The sequence below is a fragment of the Chrysochloris asiatica genome, unplaced genomic scaffold, assembly GCF_000296735.1.
Source record: "Chrysochloris asiatica unplaced genomic scaffold, ChrAsi1.0 scaffold00520, whole genome shotgun sequence".
Lineage (NCBI taxonomy): Eukaryota > Metazoa > Chordata > Mammalia > Afrosoricida > Chrysochloridae > Chrysochloris > Chrysochloris asiatica.
The window spans coordinates 591,381-617,430 of NW_006409038.1; the positions used below are offsets into that span (position 1 = coordinate 591,381).

The 26,050-nt window shown below is 36.2% G+C and overlaps 1 protein-coding gene across 1 annotated transcript; it reads right to left on the bottom strand.

The window, feature by feature from the left end:
* Window positions 1-5,397: 5,397 nt before the first annotated feature.
* On the bottom strand, window positions 5,398-6,351 carry LOC102812516 (olfactory receptor 2A12-like). Its single transcript, XM_006877533.1, has one exon. It carries the CDS (start codon window positions 6,349-6,351, stop codon window positions 5,398-5,400), a length of 954 nt encoding a protein of 317 aa, XP_006877595.1.
* Between the last annotated feature and the right edge of the window lie 19,699 nt (window positions 6,352-26,050).

The window sequence follows — 26,050 nt, forward strand, 5'->3', positions numbered from 1 at the left end:
AAATACATAGCAGTAGCATAATAAACTTAATCTTCCAGTGCACATGGAGCATTTTTCAGAATATATATTAGGCCGCAAAGCAAGTCTCAATATATTTAAAACCATCAAAATACTTTAACACACCTACACAGATTGCAACTCTGCAAAATTAAAAAATCAACAATAGAACAATCAAGGGGAAAAAATCAAATATGTGGAAATTGAATAACATACTCTGTAAAAGCTACTCAGTATTAGAAGAAATGAAATATTAAATTAAATAATTCCTTGAATCAAATTATATTAAAAAAAAACAACAACATACCAATACCTTTGCAATACCAAAGTTTTCAGAAAGCAATTTATAGTAATAAAAAAAGACATCCAAAAGAAGACTCAAAATCAGCATTCAACATCTCCAACAGTTAGAAAAAGAGCAGCAAGGTAAGCTTAGAGCCACAACAGGAAAAGAAATAAAGTTTAGAGCAGAAATAAATAAAACAGAAAGCAGAAAAACAAGAGTAAGAATCAAGAAGACAAGGAATTAGTTCTTTGGAAGGATTAATAAAATCAGTAAACCACTGGCAAGACCAATCCAAACAAAAAGAGAAAATGAAAAAAACATGAATAATAAATTACATGCTGGCATCACAACAGAGTCAATGAAAATAAAACAATAATAGCAGAATACAATGAAGAATTATGCTCCAAAATTTTGCAAATTTAGAAGAAATGAACAAATTTCTATTGGTCACCTAACATGCAACCACTCGTGTCTTCCTGTACAGAGGAAAGAAAAGTACTGAATCAATTAGTCCAGGGAACTAGTGGAATATATGAACATCAGTTTCCATGACCCTCAAACAAGAATTGTGTGGTACCCAGCTACCACTAGCAAATGCTCTGAAAGCATTCACATTAGAAGATCCTAGATAGAATGGGAGAAAATGTGGAACAAAACTCAAAATTATAAAAAAAGGACCAGATTTACTGATCAGAAAAAGACTATGGCTTTTGGTTACTACAGGTTTGTAACTAAGCTCACCCGTATGGTGAGCTCAGTGTAACTGAGCTCAGTTACAAAGTACAGCGCTTCCTATACATAAGATATGCACATCATTGAATGACCAACCATTCAATATCAAAAGGAAGCATTCATCTCAGTACAAAATTCAGCAGGGTTGGGAAAAAAAGAAATAAAACAAAAATCACAGGGAAGAAGTAGGATGAGTAATGTTAAAATGATGGAATTCCAATCATTGAAATTAAATTAAGTATAAAATTTGTTGGATATAAAAATGACTATCTGCTCTGTAAACCTTCAGTCAATTCACAATGAAAAGTTAAAATATAAATAATTTAATTAATTAATTTTTAAAAAGACAACAATTGAAGATGAAGAACACCATGTTTTGGTTTTGTTTATTTTCTATGTAAAACATGTCAGATGATTGGAATACATAGAAAAGGAATTCAAACATTATTGATAATGTTTCTTCTTTCAGAATGTTTTTATAAGTCAAGATTTTGTGACAGTTACCAGTTAAACATATTTTCAAAATGAACAGTCTGTGACCCCATTTTCATTCTGAATTTCATATTTGTTTTATAAAATCCCCACACAAAAAGTGATTTTTTGTATTACAAAATTAAGATGATGACAAACTTAGTAGTTTAAGTTTTTGACAATGTTTGTAGGAAAAAAATCTTGTGAAGTATGACAGAATAATAATTAGGCACAGGTGGTGAAAACATGTACTATGAACAGCAAATGCTATACTATATTTGACTGGGTTATATCTATATTTATTTGACTGAATTATAGGAAAATTGTACAAACTAGACAAAAAATGTATTACCACAGGGCCAACATGAGTCAGAATCAACTAGCTGGCACTTAACAGCAATAAAAACCATCAAAGTCAAATGCATATTTTTAATGAAAGCAACAATTTTTTAATGGATGGATTCTGTAAATTATTTGGTACACCAACAAAGTAGAAATTATCATAAATATATATTTGTGTGTTATTATCCTGGGTTAGACACAGAACTACTAGAAAAATGTTTTGTGTTTTCAGCCTACCCAGAAGCTGCTCTGGGTGATCTCCTTGTGAGAGGTCATAGCCTTGAAATCCCTGTGGATCAGTTATTTTCTGCACACATGGGTTCACCATGAGTTAGAATTAACTCAGTGGAAACTGTTGTTGTTGTTGTCAGGTGCCATCGAGTCGGAACCGACTCATAGCGACTCCATGCACAGCAGAACGAAACAATGTTCGATCCTGGGCCAACCTCACCACCGCTGCCACCCCCGAGTCCATCAATGATGCCACCTGGCCGATCCATCTCGTTGGAGGTCTTCCTCTTTTTCTCTGACCCTCCACCCTACCCAGCATGACATCCTTCTCCAACGATTGTTTCCTCCGGACTCATATGGATGCGAAAGCTGGACAGTGAATAAAGAGGATCGTAGAAGAATTGATGCCTTTGAGTTGTGGTGTTGGAGGAGAATACTGAGGGTGCCATGGACTGCCAAAAGAACCAATAGATCTGTTTTGGAAGAAGTGCAGCCAGAGTGCTCCTTGGAGGCCAGGATGGCTAAGCTTCGTCTCTCCTACTTTGGACATGTAGTCCGGAGGAAACAATCATTGGAGAAGGATGTCAGTGGAAACTAGTAACAACAATATCATCTTGTAAGTTAGATTGCATATTATGCTGTTATTTGCCATTAAGGAAATCCTCAACTCACAGTAATCACATGATTACTATAGAGTTTCCTTGGTTATAATTGTTACAGAAGCAGGTAGTCAGGTGTTTCTTCCATGGCCCTGCTGGGTGCATTCAAAGTGCCCACCTTAATTTACTGGTTCATAACACACTATTGTGCCACCCAGGCCTCTTTACACATATGTGTAGTATATCATAATCTCAGTTGTCCAACTCGAAAGGTTGGGTTCCATATCTTGTGCCTGTAAATTACAAATAGTGCTTCTTTTCATCAATAGTGCCCTACTTTGAGAAATAGTATAAGCAGATATCCTATATATAAGCCAATAATTTACTTGCTGGGTAACAATATATTTATTGAACATAATTAGTTCTGTCTTCCCTTCTTTTATCAGTGCCTTGCATGAGTTTTGCTATTTCCCTGTGGTCCCAAAACTAAGAAGAAACCTCTTAAAGCAAAGGTGTGTGTATGTGTGTGCACATGCATATAGGTGTGTTGGAGTTTGCTGTTGAGGGACTGTTTAAAAGAATTAGGATCTGTTTTATGAAAAGTTACCAAAAGTAGACTTCTTAATCCTTAGAAAAAGTGTCTAAGTCAGGAGATATATTATTTTTCAACACAAATCTCATTTGATTATCAGAGTTTGATCCCAGAGGAGAACTTGCTTATTAAAAGTTAGAATCTCAGTAATAAATCTCAAGAGCTTCACCAGAAGTGAAAGGAATGAAACAGAGTTGTTGATCTAATTGAAGAATCTTCAGTTAGCTAGCTACTGCCTAAGATTGATGGTATCAGATATTCCACAATATTCAGAAACTGCCAGACAAATGTACCTTGCAAAGCAAAACAAAACTCACATTTCAATAATCCTAGAATAAAACATATTGATGAAAATACTGGAGATGTTGTAATAAAAATGTTTAATGTGCAATACCTTGCTTTAGAGCAATAAAAATACTTTAAAATTCAGAATCTTATAGACTACGAGACTTGACACTGACTAATTTTATGCATGTAAAACTTACTTTGTAATCTTCTCAATATGCATATGATAAATGTTTTTCACTTCCAAATAAAAATTTAAAAATAAAAAAACAAGGCATAAATGATTTTCATATTGGTATTGAGTACTCTAACCTTGTTGTTGTTGTTGTTAACTGCTGTCGAGTTGATTTTGACTCATAGAGACCTTGTACAGGATTTCTGAGGCTGTAAATCTTTATGGGAGCAGACCACCTCATCTTTCTCCCGCGGAACCGCTGGTAGTTTCGAACTGCTGACCTTGAGGTTCGCAGCCCAATTCGTAACCACTATGCTACCAGAGCTCTAAACTTAAGACTCTTGTTATTTTATTTATTTATTTATTCTGAATCACCATACTGGCTGAGTTTTTCCATACTGACAAAAAATGAACAACACACAATATTGAGCAATTAAAGTGGAAACTATATGAAATTATGTAATATCACATTTAAATATAAAAAGGTGAGAACATACCATTAATTAAGTGATACTGCAGGATAATGCAATGGATTACAAGGCTGGCTTGAACTGCAAGACCAATGATTCAAGTCCATCAGCTGCTCCTCTGAAACGTTATGAAGGCTGTATTACAGATTTAAATATATAATATATAGAGTTGTTTGTATATTTAAAGCTGTAATAAACTCTAAAAACAAGTAAGCTCAATATGATGCTGTTGTTAACTGTGATTGAGTCAGTTCAGAGGAACAGGTCATGGATCTGAACTTCTTAACTTGCAGTTCTAAATGACATTGCAGTCCAGCACTTATTTTACAGCACCACATCATAATTTCAAGCCAGTCTTTCTAACTCCATATTTCATTGCTCATTTTCCTTATAAGATTTAAGTTCTTATTCTAATTTTACTAGTCATATGACATAGTATCCTCCTTGGTTATCCTACACTCAGTCTATGCCAAATTTGAAATGAATTGGGCTGCTAACCTCAGGGACAGCAGTTAAAATCTACCAGCTGTTCCGTGGGAGAAAGATGAGGCTTTCTGCTCCTGTAAAGCTTTACAGCTTCAGAAACACTGCAGAGGGTCACTATGAGTCGGAACCGACTCCACGACACATAACCACCACAGATTTAAAAATACACCACTAAGTCAATTCCAAGGCAGAGTGACCCTATGGGATAGAGTAGAACTGCCCCTTAGGGTTTCCAAGACAGTAAATCCTTATGGAAGCATACTACCACAACTTTCTCCTGTGGAATAGCTGGTGGATTTGAATCGCCAATCTTTCATTTAACAGCTTTAAGCAATATACCACAAGAGCTTCTAAATTATAGAAGTTAAGAAATATTCTGAAGAAAAGTAGAATTCATTCAAATAAGTCATGGCAAAGTGGATCAGAGTATAGTCATATCAGAGAATAATTAACCAATATAATTACAGTAATTTGTCACAGAACAAGCAATATGTCTGTAGCTAATTTTGTTATCTATTACTATCATTGTTGTTGCTCAGTGCCATCGAATTGGTTCTGACTCATAGTGATCCTTTGTATAGGCTTTCCAAGGAGCAATTGGTGAGTTTGTACTACTGCTGACCTTTTGTTTCAAACTGACCTTGTGACTCAGTGCTTATCCTACCTACATTGCCACACCAGCACTCTATAGAACAGTTCATCATGGTCTACAAATTTTTTCCTATAACATCTTAAGATAGTATCATTTGCCTTTGGAATATTTTCCATCTCTCTATGGCTCTCCTCATGGCTCCTTGTACTTCCTTGTTTCTCAGGCTATAGATTAGAGGGTTCAAAGCAGGATTGATGACTGCATAGAACAAGGAAATAAATTTATCACCCTCAGCTGAATACAGATATTTGGGCCTCATATACATGAACATACCCGTCCCATAATAAATGGTCACCACCGTTAGGTGGGAACTGCATGTAGAGAAAGCTTTTTTCCTACCCTCAGCTGAGTGCATTCTCATCACAGCTACCAGAATGCGTAGGTAGGAGAGGACAATAAGAAGGAAAGGAAGCAATAGGGTACCAGCTGCTCCTATAACCATCATTAGCTCCTGCAGAGATGTATCCTCGCAAACCATACGAAGCAAAACAGGCACTTCACAAAAAATATGGTCAATGATATAAGGACCACAGATGGGAGCTGTAGTAAAGTAGAGGGGCACTACAGAAGCAAAGAAGCTGATGGTCCAGGCACCTCCAGCAAGCTGCATACACACAGACCAATTCATGATGATCAGGTATCTCAAAGGATAACAAATGGCCACATAACGGTCCAGAGCCATGATTGCCAAAATAATGCACTCAGCTGCTCCCATTAGCAGGGCGATGTAAGTCTGGGCAAGGCAAAAGTCATAAGAGATTACTTTCTTAGAAGCCAGAAGGTTAAAAAGCATTTTTGGGACCACAGCTGTGGTGTAAAAAATGTTGAGAAAGGCCAAGTGACAAAGAAAAAAATACATGGGTGTCCGGAGACAGGAATCTATCACCACTAAAATTATAATCATAGTATTTCCAAAAAGGTTCACCATGTATGTCAGAGAGAAGAGGAAAAAGAGGGGGATCTCAGTATGGGGATGATTGGAAAATCCCACAAGGACCATCTCTGTGATTTGGCTTGAATTTTCTTTAGTCATCTTGTTGACTGGTATTAAACTGTTGATATGGAGAGAAGAAATATCTTTTGAGGCCATAAACATATTATGAAATAAAAGAATATATATTAATTCTTTTACACTATCAGTTATGAGTCAGGATACAAGTCAAGTTAATTACATCTTTTTAATAACACTTTTATATTAGGTAATATTGAAGTTTGAAAAATACTTTCACATATTGAAATAAAGCAAATTCATATTCTAATTCTAAAAGTTTCCATGTAAACCCACACATAAACACATATGCACATTCAAACAATGGATACACTATGTGTTGTTACTCCTACAAAAACTTTGCGAAAGCGTACATTGCAAGTCTTTGAGAAGAGACAATGATTAGGGTTTTAACAATATGTTTCTCTCATTGCAGACAAATAATAAAGCTCCTTAGAAATTGTTTAAGTTATTAAATAATTATTTAATAATTTTGAGAACTGTACGTTATAAATTTGTTAAATCCAGTAAGTGGCAGAAATGAAGGAAAAATTGGGATACTTGCCTATGATACATTTTCCCAGTGCATACATACATCATTTAGAGGTGTATGTATGTTTAGATAAGGATACATTTTATATTCATAGAAAAACAAAGATGCATTTTTGTGTATTATATTTGAAACAACTTTTACCAAGAAACAAACATTTTATGAGGAATAAGTGAGCTATTTCTTATATTAATCTCTTCCATTTTATATTTTTAAGGAATCAAATCACAGAAATAAAATTTGTATTTCAAATCATAGGTTTGTCTAATCTTTTAAATAAAGTCTAAAGCTAGACTCTTAGTTTTTACTAAACCCATCATCCTTTGCCTTCAGAGTTGTGTGTATTTAGTATTCTACTATTTCACTGGCACACACCCATACGTTTACTGTGTTTTAGCATTTTTCCTGTTAGTGTCTCTAAATTTTGTGACTTGAAATATGGGAGAGTTGCAGGTGACAAGTAATAGTAGAAAGAAACTAAAAGAAACACTAGGGAAGCATTCATCCTGAACAATAGCAAAATAATACTAATGTTATAGTATTGAAGCTAACAGCTACAGCATTCTGATACTATTGTTACTGTTGTTGTTTTTAAGTGTAGTCGAGTTGGTTCCAATGCATAGTGACCCTGTATAGGGTTTCCAAGCAGTTGGACCTTGACGTTCAAAAGAATTTGCAGTCCAGAGCATTAAACCACAGCACCACACCAGGACTCCTCTCTCCTCTGATATTGTTATATATATATAATTAGTGGTTATGAATCGGGCTGTGCACTACAAGGTCAGCTGTTCGAAACTACCAGCCGTTCCGCGGGAGAAAGATGAGGCTTTCTGCTACCGTAAAGATTTACAGCCTCGGAAACCCTGTACAGGGTCACTATGAGTCAGAACCGACTCCACGGCACATAACCAATAACCAACCAATGTTATTACAAATACCTTATTTGGTTTGATTTTTTTTTTTTTTTAATTTATACAATAGCTCTAGGAACTAGGTTCTATTTTTATCATGATGCAATAATTATGTATAATATATATGTATCTGGTAGCATAGTGGTTACAAATCCGACTGTGAACCGGCAAGGTCAGCATTCGAAACTACCAGCTGTTCCGTGGGAGAAAGATGAGACTTTCTGCTCCCATAAAGATTTACAGCCTCGGAAACCCTGTTACAGGGTCGCTATGAGTCGGAACTGACTCACGGCACATATCAGCAACAACAATATATATATATATACACTACAAAGAGTATTAACACCTTACTAAGGATGCTTACTAACAACAATATATATATATATACACTACAAAGAGTATTAACACCTTACTAAGGATGCACTAAGTTAGTGATGGGGTTAACGATAAATCAATACAAATAGGTCTGATTCACACTTCTTTCCCACAAGTTTCCTTGATTCTCAGAAATTGTCACTATTTAGATGAATATTAAGTAACTCAGCAAAATAACAATGTTAATACTGTTTCCACTTCTGCTACATATTCTTTAACACTTACTTGCTTGATAAATATAAGCAGCACAATTTCTAGAAATTGTAAAATCATATACTTTGCAATTCAAAAACACCTCTAGAGCCTAATTTCCCTGGAACAACTAAAAATCATAATAATAGCTTGTAGTTTTACCTTTGAGAAAAGAAAAGTTCTTAAAAGGATTTTTCCAAAACGTGGCAAGAAAATTAATCTGGAGATTGGTGTTCGTGTCTGCTAATAAAAAGAGTTTCCAAAAGATGATGAGAAAATTGAGTCTTGCAAGAGAAGGAATAAAAATAATAATACAGGACATTGAGATATATTTCTTAATCATTCAAATTCACTCAATATTTATTGTTACAGTTGTGTTGATTCTGTAATAGCAACAATCTGCAGAAATTAAATTGAGGTAAAGATGTTGCTGGAGGCAGTGATTCCTGAGCTCCAATCCTGTTTCTTCCATTTGAATCATATTCATTGATCATTTCCTCTTCTCAGGCACAGGCAGGCGTACTGACATAAAACGATGTTGAAATCATACAAATTTTCATTTGTTACACAGAGCTCAGATTATGTGTCATATTGTATATTTCAAGGCTTTAGTAAAAATGAGATCTCAATCCCTAGAGAAACTTGTTAGCTTCCTGCAGCTGTGCTGAGTGTATGGGAATAGATAAGGCTGTAGAAACAAACACAATTATATATTGTTTAAATAGGAAAAAAGATTACTTTGGAATCCCATAGAGTATGTATTTGTGTTATTTTGTATCACTTAATGGCACCTAACAACATCAACAAATAACTATTTCAAATGTATGAAAATAAGCTTAATATTTTACAAGCTTTCTTTTTTTAATTAAAAATTTACTGCTCACCTTTGTCTTTACATTATTATGTTCTGTACAAAGGCTGCAGCTTATATAATACAATATACTGGTGTCTTAGGGATCCTAGTGTGGCTCTGTAGGATAAGTACTACACAGCTATCAACAAGGTTGGTGGTTCAAAACCACGTGCTGCTCTTTGGAAACCCTCAATACAGTGACTATAGTCCTTCTTCTTTGCTCCCTACTTTTGCATTACAATCACCAGTAATGAGCAATACATCTTGATTGCATGTTTGATCAATTTCAGATTGAAGAAGTTGGTAGAATTCTTCTATTTCATCCTCACTGGCTTTAGTGGTTGGTGCATAAATTTGAGTAACAGTGGTATTAACTGGGCTTCCCTGTAGGTGATGGATATTATCTTATCACTTACAGCATTGTACCTCATGATTGATCTGGATATGTTCTTTTTGATAATGAATGCAACACCATTCATTTTCAATTTGACATTCCCTGCATAGTAAACCATGTGGTTGCCAGATTCAAAATGGCCAACACCAGCCTATTTCAGCTCACTAATACCTCAGATACTGATGTTAATGCATTCCATTTCATTTTTGACAACTTCTAATTTTCCCAGATTCATACTCCGTACATTCCTTTTTCTGATTTTCAATGGATGTTTATGGCTGTTTCTCTTCATTTTGAGTTGTGGCTCATCAGCAAATGAAGGTTCTGTGTGCTTTTCTCCCCCAAGCTTAACTCTATTCATGTCATCCCGGTCAACTCTACTTTGAGGAGGCATTTTTTTCCCCAGTCACATTCTGAGTGCCTTCCCACCTTCCCATCCTGTATCTGACAATGTTTCTCTGCTATTCATAGAGTTTTCAGTGACTAGCGATTCGGAAGTAATTTGTTACTCTTTCTTCCTAGTCTGTCTTTGTCTGGAAGCTCATCTGAAACCTGTCCACCATGGGTGACCCTGCTGGTTATTTAAAATAGTGGTGGCATAGCCCTCAGAATCACAGCAACTCAAGCCACCACAGCACAACAGACAGACTAGTGGTGGCTGTTTGGTTTTATGTTGATACTGTCACTTTAAATTTCGATGTCAATCTTGATACAATCCTGATATAATCAAGATACAATCAAGATGTTCTCTCCTGATTGCCAGGGACCAGCCTCGACAATTTATGAGAGCTCGGAGGGAGGCACGGATTTGGTGAAAAAACACACAGTGTCAATGGGTCATTTTTTAGTATCAGGCAGATGCTGGTGATGATGAGTCTCTCACTCACACTTTACTTAAAATTTTTGCTTCTTATATACCATTTAAAATATACTATGATCTCACAATTGTCACGTACAAGCAGTTACAAATCAATCAAATATTATATTCTTACATCAAAGGTACAAGAGGGAACACAAGGTCATCAAACATTCCTGCGTTTCTACACTCCCTAGCCACTCCGATAACGTCTGTCCTCTGTAAGCGACTCTTTTTCTCTCTAATCCACCCTAAAATGTCTAGTTTGGCCTTGATTTGTTTTTCTCTAATCCTCTTTAAAATGTCAGGTTAATATTGAAATAAGTTCTACATCTTAATTTCTAACTTTACCAACATCTATTACATTCTAAAGATTCATTAGTTACAGCTCACAATAAAAAACATAATTTTTACTATAATTGGTCATACATATAATTGATTTAACAATAAAAACAAGAGCATAAAAGTACCCTAAGGTTTCATAGTCAAGAACAAAGCAGTAATTCTCTTATACTAACAATTTCTCGAAACCTCGAATCAGATTTTTACTTCTGTTCTTACACTCCCACTGCCTTTTACTGTTTCTAAGCTGCTTTCTAAAGGCCTTAATGTCCTTGACTAAAACTACATGGAATGTTGCTTACAATCTTAAACTTGAATTGCTAAAACTTTAGCTAGCGGGGTTATCTCTAATGTTAAAACTTATTGTTAATGTAAAAAACAATTTTTATAACTACATAAGATTGAATATGGTGTGAAAATTAGTAGGCAACTATTATAATGTGAGGTTTGTTTAAAATATCTAATGATTATGCAAGATTTTCTAAAACTTCTTATAAGGAAATCAGAAATAAACTATTTTTCCAAGGGAAAGCTAGAAACCACGGGGCCCCTGCATGAAATACCCCTTGTGGCTTTGCCAACCAAGGGGCCATTCATTGTCACTTTGCTAAACAATGAACTTTTCATGTATAAGGCTTCTCGCTGTTCCATCTCTTGGCAGGATGGCATCTGCCACCTAATACTATCAATCCTGATACAATCAAGATGTTCTCTCCCAAGATGGTGGTTCCTGAAACAGCTGAGTGTCTTGATCCAGAAAACAATGGATTTCTGGATTCCCTTCAAATTCCCCAGCTGTAAATCCTCCGATCCTCCAAACATACCTTTATATTTGTTTCAGAGTGCCAACACTATCTTGTGAGCCCTCTTGGCCCAGTATTCTGTGTTGTTGTTGACTGAGCTCCTCACTACACATCTACCCGATCCGCCATCTTGAAGGAGCAAGGCCTGGTAGTGTAATGGTTAGACCTCACTGCTTCGAAGATCTCTCTGCTTTATACTACCTCTTGAAATGGTTGAATATTGCCCATCTCTTTTTGGTACAGTCATTGTATTTTTTCTAACTCTTTTGATGCTTTATACATCATTCATTAACTTACCCACAGAATCCTTCCATATTGCAAGTTGAGGCTTGAATTTTTCTTCGGTTATTTCAGCTTGAGAAATTCTGATGGTGTTTTTCCCTTTAGGTTTTCTAATTCTAGGTGTTTGCACATTTCATTATACCATTTGATTTTTCCTCTCGAGCTTCCTTTTGAAATTTTCTGTTCAAGGTCATATTTTGACTCTCATGGACTCATTTTAACTTTCTTCAGCTTTAGCCCAAAATTGCATATGAGCAATTGATGGTCTGTTCCAATATCTGTGTATCTTTTATGTTGTTTAAACAAGGTATATGCAATGAAGATGTTATTGGTCTTGCAAAATTCTATCATTTGATCTTCAACATCATTTCCATCACCAAGTCTGTATTTTCCAATGACTGATCCTTCATCTGTGTTTTTTTACCTATGCATTCCATTTGCTAGTAATTATCAATACATCTTGATTGCATTTTTTATCAATTTTGGATGGAAGAAATTGATAGAATTCTTCAAATTCATCATCACTGGCTTTAGTGGTTGGTGCATAAATTTGAATGATAGTGGTATTGATTGGTTTTCCTTATTGTTGTTAGGTACCATTGAGTTGGTACCAACTCATAGCAACCCTATGCACAACAGAATGGAACACTGCCCGGTCCTGGGACAACCTCACAATTGTTGCCACGATTGAGCGTATTGATATTGCCACTTTGCCAATCAATCTCACTGGTAGGTGTATGGATATTATTCTATCATAAGCAGAATTATATTTCAAGATAGATCTTGAATTGTTCTTTTTGATAATGAATGTGACGATATTCCTCTTCATGTATAATTCCATATATGGAGAGACCAATTCTTACACCAGGAGAGACCAGTACATAAATACTTAAAATGTAGGTTAAGAGAAAAAGAAGAAGACTCCCAATGAGATGGATTGGTACAGTGGCAGCATCAATTGGCTCAAATGTAGCAACGATTACAAGGTTAGCCCAGGATCGGGCAGTGTTTTGCTCTGTTGTGTATATGGTAGCTACGACTCAATGGCACCGTACAACAACTTTTACCTTAGAGTGCTGCTCATTAGCTTTTAAGATCCCAGTTACCATTCACTAAAGTGAAATGTAGATTTTGTGGACCATTATGTTAATGGAGGCCAAGATGACTAAACTTCGTCTCTCATACTTTGGACATAATGTCAGGAGGGAACAGTCGCTGGAGAAGGATATCATGCTTGGTAAGATGGAGGGTCAGAGAAAAAGAGGAAGACCCCCAATGAGATGGATTGTCCAGGTGGCATCATTGATGGACTCAAGTGTGACAGCGGTAGTGAGGTTGGCCCAGGATCAGACATTGTTTCGTTTTGCTGTGCATGGGGTCACTATGAGTCAGTTCCGACTCGATGGCACCTGACAACAACAACAGCAACAAATATTAATTGAATATGGTGTCCCCTAAGACTGATCCTGAGCCTTCAGGCCCAGAAACTCATTTTCTCAAGGTTTTTGATAATGTCTAAAAAGCTTTCCTCATTTTTGCCTTGTGCTCCACCGTATTCATAGGCATGTTTATATATATGCACAAATACCCTGCACAACCCTTATATATTGTGTGTATACTACTACTATCCCTTCTATGTTCATTAAATTCTGTAAGTTTCTTTTACTTTAAATTTTTCTGGATCTGAATTGAGTTCTGAGTGGTGTTGTCACGTATGATAATTTTAGGTTGCTATCTGCTGTTGCTGTTTCTCAGTGCAAAGAACATCCTTTAGAGCTTTTGTAAAGTTGGTCTGGTCATTCCAAATTCCATTAATTTCCATTTACTAGGAAATGTTCTAATTACACATTCATATTTGGGGACAGTTTTGCTGGATTTATGATCCTTAGTTGTCATTATTTTTCTTACACTGTTTTGTATATATATCATTGCATTGTTTGTTTCTGCTGAAAAATCAGAAATTTATTGTATTGGTTCTCTTTGAAGGTAACATTTTATTTTTCCATAGCTGCATTCAGGATTCTTTCCTTGTCATCATATGCTTATTTTGCTCAGTTTCTGGAGAGTAAAATACAGAGCATGGAATGGAAACATCCTCAATCACCAACCAAGAAAAAGTTCAAAAGTCAACCATCAGCTGGAAAATTGATGCTTATAGTTTTCTGGAATTCTCAAAGGCCAATATTAGAACACTATCTGGAGAAAGGTTGAAAAATCAACAGTGCTCCTTGTAGTCAGATGCTCGCTGAAGAGTTGAAGCCTAAACTTTGGATTAAAGGCAGTAGACATCTATCTAAAAGCATTGTGATCTTGCATGACAATGCATGTCCTCACACCTCTGTCCACACTGTTGATACTCTGCAAAATTTTGGTTATAAGGTATTAAAGCCTCCTCTCTATATTCCTGCTCTGCTCCATCAGACTTTCATTTGTTTGGTCCCCTGAAAACAGCCTTCGAAGATGAAGATTCACCTCTAATGAAGATATGAAGACAGTGGTGCTTTCATGGCTTATGATTTTAAATAAGGAAATACAAAAGCTTATTGACTGATGGAAAAGTGTGCTGGAAATCAAGGAGATTATGTTGAAAAGTGTTGTATTTGTCTTTTCTAAAAGTTGATTAAAATATATTATACAACCATAGTACAGATAATTTTTGTCTCACCCTCAAATTTTTCCCTCCCTTCCACTCTTGGTAACCATCAAAAATTGTTTCTTTAATATGGAACTCTTTCATAAGCTTTAACAATACTGGTCACATACAATATTTGTCATTTTGTGATTGACTAATTTAACTCAGCATAACGTCCTGTAGGTTTATCATTGCTATGAGGTGTTTCGCAGATTCATTCTTATTCTTCAGCATTGCATGGTATTCCATTGTGTGCATTTTCCAAAGTTTATGTATGCATTCTTCCTTTGATGGGCACTTAGACTGTCTCCATCTTTTTGCTATTATGAACCATGATACACCATACAATTTACCATATCATTTTACTGAATGAGTTCCAATAATATTCTTGTTCAGTCTTTGGGATTTTCAGTGTTTAGAATCACATCATATGCAAAGAGAGAGTGTGTGACTCCTTTGCCAGTTTAGATTCCTATTTTTTTTTTTTTTTACTTTCTTACCTTATAGTTCTGGCTAAAATTTTCAACAGAATATTGAATAGGAGTGGTGATAAAGGACATCCTTGTAAAGTTTATGTTCATAAAGGAAATGCTTTCAATTTCTCTTCATTCAGAGTAATGTTGGCTGTTGTATTTTTATTTATATTCTTAATTATGTTGAGGAATTTCCTTTCAATTCATAAGTTTTTGAGTGTTTTTATCAAGTATGGATGTTGGCTTTTGTCAAATGCCTTTTCTACCTCAATTAATATGCTCATATATCTTTCGTTTCCTTTTTTAAATTATATAGTGAATTACATTGATTATTTTTCTAATACTGAACCATCCTCGTATCTGTGGTATTAATTCCACTTGGTCATGATGTTTTTTTTTCTGTTGTTGAATTCTATTGCCTAGGGTTTTGTTGACATTTTTTTTGTTATCTATGTTCATGAAGGATATTTGTCTATAATTTCTTTTTTAGTTATGTTCTTTCCTGGTCTTTTATGACAGTAATGCTCACTTCATAAAATGTATTCAGGAGGTTTCCATCTTTTCTACTGTCTGGAATAGTTTGAGTAAAATTAGTGTCAGCTTTTCAATGAATGCTTGGTTAAATTCACCAGTAAAGTCACCTGGGACTGCAGGTTTTTGTTAGGAATTTTTTTTTTTAATGTTTTATTATTAATTATGTGATAGTTTACATGGGAGAACATTAGCTTTACATTCATCCTATTGTATATAATTTCATTGCCATGATTACAATCCCCTCCATGCATTATCAACTAACCAAAGTGTATACCCTGCAAGCCTGCTCCCCAGTCGTCAGCATACAGCCCCTCTCCCAATCTTGATCCAGAGATCCCAACCACTCCATCTCTTCATGTTGTGATCTCTGCCCCCATCTCTGGCATCACTGCTGCTATGGGTAGGGTTTCACACTCCGCTCTTCTCCCTTGATGGTTCCAGGGACCTCGGCTCCTGGACTGCAAAGTCAATGACTCCCCTCCTTTTATTATAAAATGTCTACCTTTACATTTCCAACCATCGCAGTCAGTCCTGATAAAAATTATTCAACATTGTACCAAAAGGGACCTATCCTCATCTCCTTTCATTAGCCCCACCCAGACAGATTGGATACTACTAAGTGGAGATTCTAACTTCCTCCACAGCCTCTTGATCTAGGCTCCCTCTTGAAAACTTGTAAACCAGTCACTTCTTGCATTTGTAGCACCACAATTTTGGGTAGCCAATGTCAAGTTGCCCATCCCTGTTTACTCTGTGTAGGAAGGGGATGGGAATGATTCTCACTGTAAAGACTAGTTCGCTCTTTTGAGATACTGTATCTATCGGTATAGGTCAAGTTCATCAAATTGTATCAGATTACTCCTTTTTTCCTCTTCTTTCTTCTGCTAATTTAGCTCTGATCATCCAGTCACTGAAGCCAGGTCAAGTGGGTATTATCTGTAAGTGTGTGTTCTTTTGAATATGGTCTTTCTTCTTATCATCTGGACGCTTCACTCTCCACTCTAGTCCTCTATGGCTATGTCACTAACTCTGGGCCCAAAAGTTCCCAGGTCTTGCCACACTGTTGGCTGACCAGGTCTCCACCGGGGTTAACAGGAGTCTATTGAACGTTGTAGGGCTTAGCTTGCAGCCTTATTGCTATTTTTCCCTCTCTTCCCCTTATTGGTGACAAACGTGGTCACCAATCAAAGCGTGTATTCCCATTGAGTCTTAGACTTGGAAGGGGGTTTGCCCTGAGGGGACCCAGTCACTTGCCTTGATGTCTCCTGGGTGAGCAACTTGCTTGTTCTTGTAGTAATCAGTCAAACTGCCTATATTGTTTTGCATTTTTCTTGTTGGTCTTTCTTTCTAGAAGTATCTTCTGTTCTTCTAGCTCCTCCAGGCTGGTCTGCTTGTCCTTTCAAGTGGAAATTTCCCACCTTAGAAGATTCCGGATGCAGTTCAGGATTCCACCTATGGTCTTATGTAATGCAGAGACTCTGCAAGAAACCTCCTTCACTGGGCACATTGTAGCCCCATTTTAGGTATTACAATCAGTTATAGGCAGAAGATGGACTTACAAACTTTCTACGGTGATATTTCTGGCTATTCCTTTCTCTCCCCCTCAAGTGTCTATTTTATAATGGTATGCCAGGGAAACCAAGATTCCAAAGATAGCCAAGCATCTTAACATTAATTATCCCCTTTTCCCCAATCCAACCATGTCTCAATCCCTGTATCCCAGAGCCCTGTTTGTTAGGAATTTTTTAATAACTTGGTGGTCAGTTTCATCATCTTTTATAGGGCTGCTCAAGTTTTCTACTTCACTCTATGTTAGTTTAGGTAGGTCACATTTTTCTAAAAATGTATCCCTGCTGGTTCTGCTTTGAAGTTACCCATATTAGTTCTTAGGTTTGTTATTTGCATCTTTTCCCTCTTTTCCTTTGTTAGATTTGTCAATTTTATTAATCCTTTCAAAGAATCAGCTTCTTGTTTTGTTTATTATTTGTTTTGTTTTCTGCTTTCTAATTCATTTATTTCTGCTCTAATCTTTATTATTTATTTTATTCTGATGATTTCAGGCTAACTATGCTAGTCTTTTTCTAATTGTAGAAGACGTTATGTTAATGTGTTAATTCTTTCTTCTTTGAAGCATTTATTGCTATAAATTACCTTCTAAGTACTGCTTTTGCTGTGTCCCAAAGGTTTTGTTATGTGTATTTTCATTTCCACCTGATTAAAGATATTTTTACTTCCTTTTTTATTGGTTCTAATACCCAGTAACTTTTAAGCAGGATGTTATTCAGTTTCCATGTATTTGATAGTGTTTCCTTGATCTTTCTATTGTTGATTTCTAACTATGTCAGTGTAATCTAAAATGTTGGTTTATAGTATTTTGTTTTCAAAACTATTGAGACTTACGTTGTCACCTAACATATGGTCATGTCTCAAAATGTACCATGTGCACTGGAAAATAATCTGTATTATGCTGTTGTTGGGTTCAGTTATCTTTATAAATCTTTGAGGTCAAGTTGGTTGATTGTATTATTTCATTTTTCTGTGTCTTTATAGTATTTCTTTGAGGTTGCTCTGACTTTTTCTCCTGCTGTTATCATAAAGAAGGAGTTCTGGTAGCATGGTGGTTACAAATCGGTCTCCTAATCTTGAGGCCAGAAGTTCAAAATTACCAGTGGTTCCATGGGAGAAAGATGAGGCTTTCTGCCCCTGTAAAAATTTACAGCCTCAGAAACCCTATACAGGGTCGCTATGTGTCGGAACCAACTCTATGGCACACCACCACCACCGTTATCATAAATTTGTCTATTTCTTTCTTCAATTTTATCAGAGTTTGATTTATGTACAATGAGGCTTTTTAACTGAAAGTGTAAATATTTAATATGGCTATGTCCTCTTACTGAATTGACCCTTAAATCATGAGATAATGTCCTCCTTTGTCTCTATTGTTGGTTTTTACCTTAAAGTTTATCAAAATTCATATTGCCAATTCTGCTCATTTTTGTTACCATTAGTTCGATAAATTTTTCCATCCTTTAATATTTAATCTATATTTATCTTTGTGCATAAGGTGTGTCTCTTGTAGACTTCATATTAAATGATCCTGTTTTCTTATCCATTGTACTATTCTCTGTCTCTTGACAGGTGAATTTAATCAGTTCAGCATCATTATTGATAGGTCAGAACTGATTGCAGTCATTTGCTGTGTGTTTTTAATGTTGCTGCTGGTTTCTTTTTTCCACATATTTTTCTGTTTTGTGTTATTTTTCTGTGTTGTCTTTTTTTGTGTCATTTTTTCATAGTTTTAATTTTGAAAATATCTTCACTAATTTTCCTTTCCTTGAGTTTATGTATTAAGTTTCTTTGATGTTACTGTGTAATTTATTAATTTCTTCCTTATTTTAAACTAATCTGCTTTATCTTGAAATCTACTTGACATACTCATTATTTACAATTCTGTAACTATATTTTTCTTTTCTTTTGCTTTGTGCTGATACCTCTGATTCCCTACTTTCAGTCTTGCAGTTCTATTTTACTCTGGATAATTCTATGTCTGAATTGAATTTTGGGTGGTGTAGCTGTGTAAGTCTGGTATTGCTGGTTTTCAGGTCCCTTAGTATTTTTTGTAAAGTTGACTTGGTTTTGTAAAGTCCTTTAATTTTTGCTTATTTAGAAATATTCTAATTTTCTTATCAATTTTTAGGGAAAGTTTTGATGTGTATATGATTCTTGGTTGACAGTTGATTTTTCTTTCGAAGTTTTGTGTATGTATCCCCATGGCATTCTTGTCAAAGTGGTTTCTGCTGAAAAATCAAGGCTTAATCTTATCGGTTTTCAGTTGTAGATAACATTTCATTTTTCTGGAGTTGCTTTCAGGATCCTTTCCTTGTTTTTGATTTTAGAGAATTTACTAGGGATATGTTTTTCGGTGGTCTCTATCATTTTTGGGGTTTGTTCAGCTTCTTCAGTCCTTATCTTCTCATTTTTCATGATATTATTATTGTTGTTAGGGGGCAACAAGTCGGTACCGAACCAAAGGGACTTATGCACAGCAGAATGAAACATTGCCTGATCCTGGGCCAACCTCACTACTCATGCCACGTTTGAGTCCATCGATGCTGCCACTTGGCCAATCTATCTCGTTGGGGTCTTCCTCAGTTTCTCTGACTCTCCCCTTTACCAAACATGATATTTTTCTCTAGCAACTGGTCCTTCCTGACAATATGTACAAAGTATGAGAGACGAAGTTTGGCCATCTTGACTTCTAAGGAGCATTCTAGCTGCACTTCTTCCAAAACAGATCTGTTGGTTCTTTTGGCAGCCCATGGCACTTTCAATATTCTCTTCCAACACCATAACTCAAAAGCATCAACTCTTCTACGATTTTCCTTATTCATTGTCCAGCTTTCACATGAATATGAGGTTATTGAAAATACCATGGCTTGGGTCAAGCGCACCTTAGTCCTCAAGCTGACATCTCTGCTCTTCAACACTTTAAAAAGTTCTTGTGCAGAAGATTTGCCTAATGCAATACGTCATCTGATCTCTTGACTGCTGCTTCCGTGAGTGTTGATAGTTGATCCAAGAAGAATGAAGTCCTTGACGACTTTAATCTTTTCTCTGTTGGTAAGAATGTTGTTTATTGATAAGTGGTGAGGATTTTTGTTTTCTTTCCATTGAGATATAATCCATACCGAAGGCTGTGCCCTTTGATCTTCATCAATAAATGTTTTAAGTCCTCTTCACTTTCAGCAAGAAAGGATGTATCATGTGCATATCACAGGTTATTAATGAGTCATCCCCTAATCGTGATGCCACACTTTTCTTCATATAACTCAGCTTCTTCTATTATTTGCTCAGCATACCATTTACAGATTCCTCATGAGCACAATTAAGTGTTCTGGAATACTCAGACTTTGAAATGTTGTCCATAGCTTGTCATGATCCACACAATCAAAGCCTTTGCATAATCAGTAAAGCAACAGGTAAAAATCTTTCTGATATTCTCTGCTTTAAGCCAAGATCCATTGGACATTAGCAATGATATCCCTAGTTCCAAGGCGTCTTCTGAATCTGGCTTGAACCTCTGGAAGTTCTCTGTCAATATATGATTGTAGCCATTTCTGTATTATCTTTAGCAAAATGTTACTTGCATGGAATATCAAAGAGATTGTCCACTGATTTCCGTATTTCGTTGGAATGGGCACAAACATGGATCTCTTCTAATCACTTTCTTGAAAGATTTCAAATTTTACTCCATCAATTCAGGTACCTTGTCCTTTGCCAATTCCTTCAATGAACCTTGAACTTCCTCCTTCAGTATCATTGGCTCTTGATCATATGCTGCCTCTTGAAATGGTTGAACATTAACCATTTCCTTTTGGTTCAGTGACTCTGTGTATTCCTTGCCTGTTCTCTTGATGCTTTCTGCATCATTCAATAATTTGCCCAGAGAATCTTTAAATAACAAAAGTCAAGGCTTGAATTTTTTCTTCAGTTCCGCCAGCTTGAGAAATGCTGAGTGAGTTCTTACTTTTTGGTTTTCTAATTTCAGATCTTTGCACATTTTGTTGTAATATTTGGATTTATCTTCTCAACCTGATCTTTGAAATTTTTTGTTCAGCTCTTGGACCTCCTCATTTCTTCCATTTGCTTTAGTATCTTTATGCTGGAGAGCAAGTTTCAGTGTCTCTTCTCACATCCATTTTGACTTTTTCATTCTTTTTTGTCTTTTCAATGACTTTTTGCTTTCTTCACGTATGATGTTCTTGATGTCATCCCACAATTCTTCTGGTCTTTTGTCTTCAGTGTTTATTGCATCAAATCTGTTCTTCAGATGATCTCTAAATTCAGGTGGGATATTTTCAAAGTCATATTTTGGTTCTCATGGACTTGTTTTCATTTTTTCAGCTACAGTTTGAATTTGCATATGAATAATTGATGGTCTGTTCCACAGTCTGCCCTTTGCCTCATTTTCACTGATAATATGGAGCTTTTCCATCGTCTCTTTCCACAGACGTAGTCAATTTGATTTCTATGTATTCCATCTGGTGAAGGCCATTTGTATAGTCCCTCTTATGCTGTCTAAAGAAGGTATTTGAAATGAACAAATCACTGATTTTGCAGATTTTACAGAATTCTATCATACAATCTCCAGCATCATTTCTGTCACGAAGGCCATACTCTCTAACTACTGATCCTTCCTCTTTGATCCCAACCTTTGCATTCCAATCACCAGCAATGATTAATACATCTTGATTGCATGTTTGATCAATTTCAGATTGAAGAAGTTGGTAGAATTCTTCTTTCTCATCCTCACTGGCTTTAGTGGTTGGTGCATAAATTTGAATAATAGTGGTATTAACTGGGTTTCCCTTTAGGCGCATGGATATTATCTTTTCACAGACAGCGTTGTACCTCATTACTGATCAGGATATGTTTTTTTTGACCTTGATTGCAACACCATTCCTCTTCAATTTGTCATTCCCTGCATAGTAAACGATGTGGTTGTCAGATTCAAAATGGCCATTTCAGCTCACTAATGCCTAAGATATCAATGTTTATGTGTTTCATTTCATTTTTGACAACTTCCAAGTTTCCCAGATTCATATTTCATACATTCCATGTTCCGATTTTCAATGGGTGTTTACAGCTATTTCTCTTCATTTTGAGTTATGCCCCATCAGCACATAAAGGTCCTGAGGGCTGTTCTCCCACGGGCTTTTCTCCATTCGTGTCATCATGTTCAATTCTACTTTGAGGAGGCAGCTCTCTTCCCCAGTTGCACCTTGAGTGCCTTCCAACCTGAGGGGCTCATTTTCGGCAGTATATCTGACAGTGTTTCTCTGCTATTCGTAAGGTTTTCAGTGACTAAATATTCAGAAGTAGTTCATTTCTCTTTCTTCCTAGTCTTTCTTCATCTGAAAGCTCATCTGAAATCTGTCTACCGTGGGTGATCCTGCTGGTTTTTAAAATACCGGTGGCATAGCTTTCAGAATCACAACAACTCACAAGCCACCAGAGTATGACAAACTGACAAGTGGTGGTTTCATGATATTAGGGAAATTTTATTCCAGGAGCTCTTCAGCTATCTTTTCTGAGATTTTTTTGGTCTCTTCCCACTTTGGGAAATCTGATCAAGTATAGGTTATTGCTCTTTATGCTGTGTCATGTTAATCTTAGACTTTCTTTAGACTTTTATCTTCTTTTTTTCTGATTGTTATAGCTTTTTAGTATTGAGAGATTTATTTTCAAGCTCCCTAATACTGGGTTCCACTGATTCATAGCTACTCCATTGCTATTTCAGTGTATTGTCCATTTCTTATTTTATTCTAACTTTGTTTGACATGTTTTGTATTGTTTGCAATATTTTATTTATTTTGTTTGATTTTTCCTGTATTGCTTTTCTAAAGTATTCCTTGTTTTCCTCAACCTTTCTGTCAATCATTTGGAAGTACCTAAATATCATTCTCCTGAATTACTTTTCAGGTAAATCCAATGTCTTTTTCCTAAAAAAAATACTTTCTATCTCTGCTATTTGATCATTTCTTTAAGCTACACTTTCTTCTTTCTTCATGTGATCAGAAACTTACTGCTGCTTTTGAGGATATGTGGTGATGGTATATTTTTTGTTGTTGATAAATGTATGTTAGTGTATTCTTTGACACTTACCAACTGCCTCCTTGTAGATGTGATCAAGAAATGAGCTTGTGTGGCATTATCTCTTCACTGTTTTCTGTTTGTGTGTTCCAGTTCAGGGTGAATTTAGATGTCATTGGCTGTTTTCCTTGATTGTGTTTATAGAAACTGGTATTGACTCTAGCCCCAATTGATAGGGGTGAAGATGCTACCCTGTGACTGGGTTCTATGACCACAGTTTCTATCTCCTCCTGGTATGGTGTAATGGACTAATGTGCTAGACTGCAAAGTCATTTTGAACCACAGGGTCAGTTGCACGAGCTCACCAGCTGCTCCTTGGAAACCCTGTGCATGGTTGCTATGGGTTGTAACTGACTCAACGATATTTAGCAACAACACCAACAAGTGAAAATATATGCACAAGAAAGAAGGAAAACAAACAAACTAGCCAGCAAACAATAGCAAAAGAATAAAATAGTAATGAAGAAAGAAGAAGGAAAACACAAACAAAATTGATTTACAACAATAAGCGGTATTCCTCTGTATTACCTACTGGCCTCTTGCCCTCACAGCTGCCTGAGAAAGTTCAAGATGATACCTTTGAGCATGTCTGGCTCACCAAGAAAGCCAATTTCTTTTCTTTTTTTCCCCCTCTTCTCTACTTCATATGTCCATTCAGCCACTTCTCCTAGTGAGAGATAGTCCAGGGCTAGTCAGGGTCAACTTTGCATATTTTAAGCAGGACCTGCCTGAACAAGATTATTGTGGGTTGCACCTTCCACTTCAGTAGGGGTAACAACCTGTCTCCAACAACCTGGAAAGTGGAATCTTCTCTGAGAGTGTATGCTTGTAGAGGCCAGACTTGCCTCAGGATAGTATGGGGAACAAAAGGAAGAACAAAAATCAAACTTTTATTTCTATGAGCTGTAGGTATATTTCTGCAACAGGACTATGTTTTCTTGTCTCTGAAGCCACTCACTAACATACAAGATGACTGTAGCTGGTCTGATCAGGCACCACAGTTCAACAGCAACCACCTCTCTTGCTGTAGCTGCTCAACTCTTGCTCCCAGTAAGTATTACAGCCACTTCTCTATCTCTTCATCTGAAGCTCAGAGTTCTAGGACCATCTTCCACATCTGTCTCAAGTGGATTTCTATATTCTTGCTGCAGAGGGTCAGCACAGCCTTTCTGCATTGTTTATTGTGTTGCCTTACCTCCACAAAGAAATGTTTCATAGCTCTTAGAATTAATGTCAATTGAGGTCCAGTATGAAAAATCAATATTTATTTAATCCCTTTGTGTAGTGCACAGTAATCCTGTTGAATGGTTGTTGATCCTGTTGGGGAAGACTTGGGAGAAAGATTCACAATATAATTTTTGACATCAGAGTAGTGTTCTTTAACAGGAATGCCTTGCTTCCCATTCATTCAAAGAGTTATGTCAGTTTGTCATACTATGGTGACTGTGAGGGCTTGCAATGCTGAATGCTATTTCAATGGTATGTTAAATAGCAGCAGGGTCATTCATAGTGGACAGGTTTCAGTGGAACTTCCAGTCTAAGACTAGGAAGAAGGTGAGGTGAATGTGCAATATGTGAAGGAAGTATGAATCTAGAAAAATGTGATGTTTTCAAAGCTGAAATTGAACACATAAAAATTAATATCCTAAGCATTAGTGAAAAAGATACATGAATCTCACCAGATGCACAGAAATCAAATTGACTACAACTTTGAAAAGAGATGGTGGAAAAGCTCCATATAATCAGTCAAAACAATGCCAGGGGCAAATTGTGGAACAGAACACCAATTGCTCATATGCAAATTCAGACTGAAGCTGAAGAAAATGAAGACAAGTCCATGAAAACCAAAATATGACCTTGAATATATCCCACCTGAATTTACAAATCATCTGAAGATCAGATTTGATACATTAGACACTAAATACCAAAGACCAGAAGAGTTGTGGGATGACATCAAGTACATCATACAGCAAGAAAACAAAAGGTCATTAAGAACACAAGAAAGAAGGAAAAGGTCAAAATGGATGTCAGAAGAGACTCTGAAACTTGCTCCCAAGTGTAATGATGTAAATGCAATGATGTAAACTTGCTCTCTAGTGTAAAGCAAATGGAAGACATGAGGAGGTATAAAAGCTGAACAGAAAATGTCAAATTACAGTTCGAGAAGACAAAGTAAAATATTATAATGAAATGTACAAAGACCTTGAGTTAGAAAACTAAAAGGAAAGACCTTAGTCAGCATTTCTCACACTGAGGGAACAGAAGAAAAAATTCAAGCCTAGACTTTCATTATTGAAAGATTCTCTGGGCAAATGATTGAATGATGCAGAAAGCATCAAAGAAGATGGAAGGAATATAGAATCACTGGACCAAAAGTTAATGTTCAATGTTCAACCATTTCAAGGGGTAGCATATGATCAAGAGCCAATGATCTTGAAGGAAGAAGTCCAAGGTGCATTGAAGGCATTGGCAAAAAACAATGCACTAGAAGAGATCCACATTTGTAACCATTCCAAAGAGAAGTGACCCAGGCCCAATTGAATGTGGAATGCATCAGACAACATCATTGATATCCCATGCAAGTAAACTTTTACTAAAGGTAATATAGAAATCACTACAGGTATAAATTGACAGAGAGCTGGATTCAGAAGATGGCATGGAATGAGGGATATCATTGCTGATGTCAGATGGATGTTTGCTGAAAGTAGAGAATACCAGAAAGATATTTACCAGTGCTTTATTGACTATGCAAAGGCTTTTGATTGTGTGGATCATGAAAAGCTGTGGACAACATTGCAGAGTATGAGTATTTCAGAACACTTAAGTGTGCTCATGAGGGACCTGTACATAGACCAAGAGGCCATTGTTTGAACAGAACAAGGAAACACCGCATG

What these genes read in the sequence shown, in the direction of transcription:
- LOC102812516 (XM_006877533.1), bottom strand. Translation starts at nt 6,351, where the DNA reads ATGACTAAAGAAAATTCAAGCCAAATCACAGAGATGGTCCTTGTGGGA.